At 50.3% G+C, this 6,654-nt stretch overlaps 1 protein-coding gene across 3 annotated transcripts in view; it reads right to left on the bottom strand.

Annotated features, from left to right (window-relative positions):
• Positions 1-6,654, bottom strand: part of OSBPL10 (oxysterol binding protein like 10) — a 292,615-nt gene that overhangs the window by 10,908 nt on the left and 275,053 nt on the right. For all 3 annotated transcript variants that reach the window (XM_019664512.1, XM_019664513.1, XM_019664514.1), the window contains exon 9: positions 4,860-5,046. In XM_019664512.1, coding sequence (XP_019520057.1) covers positions 4,860-5,046 — 187 coding nt within the window. The remainder of the gene's footprint in view (positions 1-4,859; positions 5,047-6,654) is intronic.

Below are 6,654 nucleotides of genomic sequence, written 5' to 3' on the forward strand. Positions count from 1 at the left end.
TTGCTACTCTATAACTGTAATTTTGCTACTGTTATGAATCGTAATGTAAATATCTTTTTGTTTTCCGATGGTCTTTAGGTGACCCCTGTGAAAGGGTTGTTCGACCCCCAAAGGGGTCATGACCCACAGGCTGAGAACCGCTGCTGTAAATGAATCAGAGCTAGAATTGCCTGGTAGACACAGACGCTGTGTATGTGTGTGTTTCTTTTCGTACTGATGAGTGTACCAGATCAGAGGAGAGCTGGGACCACATTGCACAGACTAGTCGTGAATGCTGAGCTTCTAGAGTCAGTATGAATATGCCTTCAACTAGAATTCAATTTACCCTTGAAAATTCCTGCAGTCACACATGTACTACAGTCTGTGGAACATACGAGGCTTGTCCGGAACCAGCAGTTAAGTCCACTGAAGTCAGTTCTGCCAACCCATGGAAACAGATGACTGGTCTATAAGGCCCAGGTGACGTGCTCACATGTGTTTAGGGGTCTTGATCCTTCCCACTATGGAGAGAGGGCACACACGTGGGCACATGCAGGAGCAGAGACCACCAGGGAAAATCAGGTTTGTGGGTCACTCACGATCACACAGGCAGGATTGCGGGGGCAGGTATCATGGCAGCATTTAAATCTTCCTCTCTCTGGCCAGGAATATAATTGAATATGTGCAACAAAAAGGCACCAATAGTACTGCCTCCACTACCCCCAATCCACTGAGTATCAGAACAGACTGATTTCTTCCCACCTCCCCAACTTGCCATAGCTTTTATAATTGAATTAACCTATCTTCATCAAAGTAAAGCCCTAGGCCACCTACTGCCCTCCCTCTGACACTCGCCCCTCCTCCTTCGCATCAGAGAACAGAACGGCCCCAGCTGACCTCCGAGGACCCTTTCCTTGTGTAAGGGAGGACCACGGTGTCTGTGAGGAGAATCAGACATCGGTGTCTCAGTCCTCAGAGTTGCTGACCAGGACCCTCGAAGGAGAATGGCCTGATGTATTTTCTGTTTCCAAACCTTTGTCTGACTTCTTCGAATTAGGTTGCTTGAAAAGACAGCCCAAAGCAGACGGTCTCATGTCTGTTTGGCACTAGCTACAGTTTTCCAACAGTCAAGAGGAGCTAGAAGTGCAAGTTGAAAAGAAAGAGGTCACCTCGGATTCCTCTCCCTGCCCCAGTTCTACTCACAAGCTACCTGGTTCCTCGAATGCCAGCCACATTCTCAGTCTCATGTGGCAGCGGGGAGAGGCCCCGGCCCCTAGAGGGGGATGCTGGCCACTTACTTTCTAGGCCCCAGAGAAGACGGTCCCCCTGCCCTCTATGCTGATGGACTAATTGGTAGGGAAATCCTCCCAGGTGGCCAATGTGTCTCCCCGACAGCACCCCGTCACCCCTGATGCCTGCGGTGTGCCTATCTTGTGGTCAGCCCTTCCTGTCCTTCACTGGGAGTACCTGGGGACTCTTGCCCATTTGCATGTCTTGCCAGCAGCCTCTGTCTTCAGAGCAGGACCACACACAGCCGTGAGCTGCACGTGCTCAGCCTTCCTGGTGTCATTCACAAATACAAGCTTAGCAAGGTAGGGCCGTACACCTGATGTTTTCTCTCCAACAGATTTACATAGAGAATATGCCACATTGCTTTTTAAAGACCTGGGTGAGTTCTTGGAGGGTGATTCCAAGTCCCTCACCAGCCTAGTTGACCGTAACTTCTCTGTGCCTCAGTTTCCTCCCCGGTGACCCAGGAAGGATGGTGCCTGTGCTTCACGGCGCCGTGGTAAGGATGGGAAGGCAATTCGGAAACAGATCCACGCACACGGCCTGATACACCACCAGGATCCCGAAGGTTTTATATCCTAATCACGCCTCTCTCTCTAAACCAGCCGTCTTGATGGGTGAATTCTTAATGGCAGTATTTCCATTTGGGAATAAAGAGGAAATCACAAAGTCTGGCGGTGGGATGAAGAGATAGATGGGAGGCATCCTCCTGCCACTCACCTTTAGAAAAATCTCTTCTAAACCAACATGAAATTGCCCTCAAGTTCCCAGACGTCAGTGAGGCCCACAGCTAAGCTGGTTTAAAGGCACTGGCCAGATCACATTCCTTCGGCTCTTTTCTGAAAATCCATAAATGTGTGCTTGCTCATTAAATCATCTGTAATTATGGCTTCTCAACACTAACTCCTTTTCTCAGGGTTGCATAAAAAAAAAAATACCTGCCCCTAATAGGAATAAAAGACTAAATATATTAAAACTAGACTTACGATGGGATCACAAATGAAAGCTACTTTTGCATTAGCCTAAGAGCTGAGAGAAGCTGAAAAATGTCCCCCCCCTCCCAAAAAAAAAATCAATCCTTCCATCCTCAAGCTGGAAGACACACATTTTAAATCCCACAACCTGATTTATCAATAAACATAAGGCCAAGCATTAAGATTTGCAAACTGATAAATTTAAAATAATTTTGTACCCGATCTCAACCCAAGGAACCAAAATATTCTGATAGTGCATTTACTCCAGAAAGCACAGCATCACAGAGAGTAGCTCTGGGGAATTGGTCTGCAGGCACTGGCAGCATCCACATTCATCAGCACCGAGCAAACGTGTCACTTCTCTTACTAGAACTAATTGCCTTTCCCCACAGACTCAATTAAGAGGCTGTGCCATTTGCTGAGCACTAGTTCTGGTGTTTTGGGGGGAGGCGGGTTGCAAGAGCAGCTGAATGGGCCTCGGCTTCACAGCAGCGTGGGGGTAATGAGTAGAGGGGCCTCTGCTTCCCTGTGGACATAGCTGATGGGGTGACTGAACACGTCTCAATTAGGGGCTTTCAGTGTCAGAGCTGAGGAACAGCGGGAGGTGGGGCAGGCTCTGAGCTGCAACCTAAGTGATTTCAAGGCATAATGAAGCACCTTATAATGGCATTTTACTATAGCAAAATATGCCACAGCCTAAGGCAATCATGTATTTATGTATAAAATTTCAAGGGGACCCATAAGATCTAAATTTTAAAATGGGGGGGGAGGTTGGAAAATCAGTTATTTCAAATGCAATCAACACATTCATGGAATGGTGGCTGGAACCATGTAGGGAATAAGTGAGACTAACACATCCCGCCTCCCCCATGCCTGCTGTCCGAAAGAGCTCTGAGTACAGGATACAGAACCTTTTGCTTTGAAGTTTGGGGATTCTTAAAAGTGTTTTGTGTGGACCAATAAGATCATGCATGTTTCAGAGTGAACATTTAATTACTATGAAAGCAAGGAGGTCATAGTTACTGAAGGACTTCGGCAAACTTAAGGTCTCCAAGTATGAGCCCAAAGGTCCCCTGACCCTTCTCTGGTCTGTCCAAGCACACCAGGATCACACTGGGTGGGTGGCCAGGAAGGACTACGTACAGGAGGGGGTCTTCCAGTCTCTCTCCAGAATTTTCTTTCTGATTTCAACATTCTGAGAAGTTCTAAGTTGAATTTTCAGACAGGTAGAAAAAGTGTGAGCAGCAAACTCTCCTTCTGCTTCAGGAATGGCCACAGCGGAGGGCCTCAGGACAGGGCGTTCCATGGTTTCTAACCCCCTGCGGTTAGAGCTTTGTTTTCCTCTCCCTGCGCGCCTTGGGCTGTGCAGAGTGAATTAAAGGCTCCAGCCCCTATGAGCAGCCTGTCAGGAACAGGGGAGCTAAGACCCTGGGACATCAGAGGCCTACCCTATGGAGAGACAGACACTGAACTGCCAACAAGAGAAATTGAAAATGTTGGCTCACCGCAGGGGACAGAGTGGGCAAAGCAGGGGTCAAAGGACCCCACCACTCTCAAGTGAAGTGCCCAAGGAGATGGCCGGAGGCCATGGATTCTGCTGGGCTGAGGAAGGAGCCCGGTGAGAGGTGTGGCTTAAATGGAAGGGCTGGAGACACAGGAGGGCTGACAGGACGGACAAGGGTACAGAAAGTCAAGAGAAGATGGGAGAGATAAGCAAAAGGGCTGGGAGGGAAGACGTAGCATTGAAACAGTGACACGGGCAATGTCCTGATTCACCTGCCTCCTCACCAGAGCCCAGCCCTGGTGGGGGATGGCTGCGGGCGGGTGGGGCGGCTATTTGGTGAGAGAAGGAGGCATCACAGACGCCACAGAAAGACTTGTGTTTCTGATGGAAGAATTCCCTCAATCACGAGAAACAGATTTGCAAATCTTCACCTTTGTCAAAAATTTCCAGATATTCGTCCAATGTCAAGAATCCCTAGGGCCGGCCAAGTGGCATGTTGGTTAAGAGCTGGCTTGGGACGCCAGAGGGCCCCGGTTCGGATCCCACATATGAGGGCCAGTGACACTGCCCTCTACAGCTAAGATGCTGAACAACAGCTCAACCTGGAGCTGGGCTGCTGTGAGTCGCCGGCGACGGCGTAGGCTGCAGCCCCTGTGGCAGTGGGTTGCCATGGGCTACCGTGTGTAGCCAGCAGCCAGCGTGAGCGGCCAGCAGCTGCTGTGAGCGGCCGTCCAGAAGCCGGCGACTGATCTGCCTCGCCCGGGAAAAGCGCAATGATGGTGCCAACTTGGACCAGTGAGGCAACATCCTCCACAACTAGACTGAAGAACAAAAAAGCGCAGCAACTTGTCTGTTCCACTTCCCCCGATTCCCCAGCGCTGTTCCCATCCCCCCAATTCCCCAATAAAAAAATCTAAAAAAAAAAAAAAAAGAAAACTGCCATGTGAGGGGGGAAAAAAGAAGCAGCTCTTTTGACATAAAGATGTTAACAACTTTATCTTGATTTTCAACTAATCTCATGGCTGGAATCCAATTTCTGACAGAGAAAAGAAACCCAGGGCATCATGAAGAGAGACAACATTGGAGCCCCCCACCCCCCGGCCGGCTCCTACCTGTGGACTTTCCCTCCATAGAAAGGCTTCGTGTGGAATGTCACGGTTGCTGAGTACCCAGTCTTGGCACAGCTGATGCTGACTTTTCCTCCAAGCTCCACCCAGGGGACGGTGAGAATAGAGCGAGCGTAGGCACTAGGCAGGGTGAACACGTACTCCTCCCCATGTTCCAGGAGCCTCAGCACACCTCCAGGGAGACAGGGGGGAAGAGTTAGGCACACAGACACAAGGAAGGGGCCGCTGGGGCCACACGGCCTCCTGCAGAGGGCACCAGGTCTCCCACCTGTGCAAAGGTCGGCTGCTCATTCGCCATGTATTCACTGTGTGCCCTACTGTGTGCCAGGCCCTGTGTGAGGTGCCGAGAATGCAATGGTGAACAAGACAGACCCACTGTCTGACCTCAAGGAGCAGAACAGAAAGGTGTCCATGAATCAATCACCAAGCAAACCACTAACTGTGATGTAACTGTGTCATCATGTAGCTGTGATGAAGGCATGGAGGCAGGCCTCCAACAGGAGTTGACCTGGGAGGGAGGTTTCCCTGAGGGAGGGACACTTGAGCTGGATAAGAGTTGAGTAGATGAAGTGGGGAGGGGAAAGAATTCCAGGCAGATGGAAGGGTACCTGCAAAGGCCAGGTGGTAGGAAGGAGCCTGGTGACATGAAGGGGCTGAGAACAGGGCCCACGAGCTGACGGCGGGTGGTGTGTACAGGTATGGAGGCTGGACAAGTCAGGAGGGGCCAGAACTCGTGTTTCAAACTTTGAAAAAGAATGTTAACGCATTTTGACTTCATCCTCAGAGCAACAGAGACTTCAGTGGTTCTCGTGAAGTTCGAGAGGTCAGACTGTGCAGTTGCTGTGAGCAACCCAAGAGGACACCGGCCATGCACTGGAGCTCAACACTCACAGCCCACCCCTCTCTGGATCAGGGGTTCTCCATCCTAGGACCCAACCATTAGGCATGGATAGGTCTAATCCTCTTTAAACAATGCAAAATGATGTGGGTGCATTTGTCTATTTTTCTAGGGAAAAGGGCCATGGTTTTCATCAAATTCCCAAAGGCTGATATGACCCCCCCCCAAAAAAACCACACACACACACAAACTCCCAGAGCTGCTAAATAGTTAATGAAATGCACCCAGGTGCCCAGCGAGGGCTGAACTCCAGTCCTTGCTTTGGCTTGTCTGGCTGGCCACCCCCAGGGCTGCCTCTGTGTTAACGGGCAGCATTTCACTTCACGCAGAGGCCCATGCAGGCTAGCAGAGGCCCTGAGTTGTTCCACAGAAGGCACGTTCTCAGCATCGCATCCCAGCACCGGGGCTGAGCTCCCTATACAGACGCCCTCACATCTCCACCCCAGCGCCCTCTGGGCCTGACGATCAGCAAGGGCACTGTGAGCCCTAAAGAGGAGAGTTCTGTCCTTTGACCAGACATATGCGACCAGAGGTGGTAGGTGGTGTCCCCTCCCTGGGCGCCCGGTTCCTCCACTGGAAAGAGTGACGGGTCAACAAGCACCCATATGTGGCACTTTCTGACTGCCAGGCATTCCTGGGAGCTTCACAAGCACAAGCTCTTTAAGCTTCTCAACTACTCTATGCAGCAATAATTATTACTGTTTTTAAATAGGATGAGGAAACTGAAACTCAGGTTAATTTGCCTGGTCAGTACTTCTCCCTTAGGCTAGACAAGCATCTAAATCAGCGGTTCTCAACCTTCCTAATGCCGCGACCCCTTAATACAGTTCCTCATGTTGTGGTGACCCCCAACCATAAAATTATTTTCATTGCTACTCTATA

This window comes from Hipposideros armiger, unplaced genomic scaffold (assembly GCF_001890085.2).
Source record: "Hipposideros armiger isolate ML-2016 unplaced genomic scaffold, ASM189008v1 scaffold_424, whole genome shotgun sequence".
Lineage (NCBI taxonomy): Eukaryota > Metazoa > Chordata > Mammalia > Chiroptera > Hipposideridae > Hipposideros > Hipposideros armiger.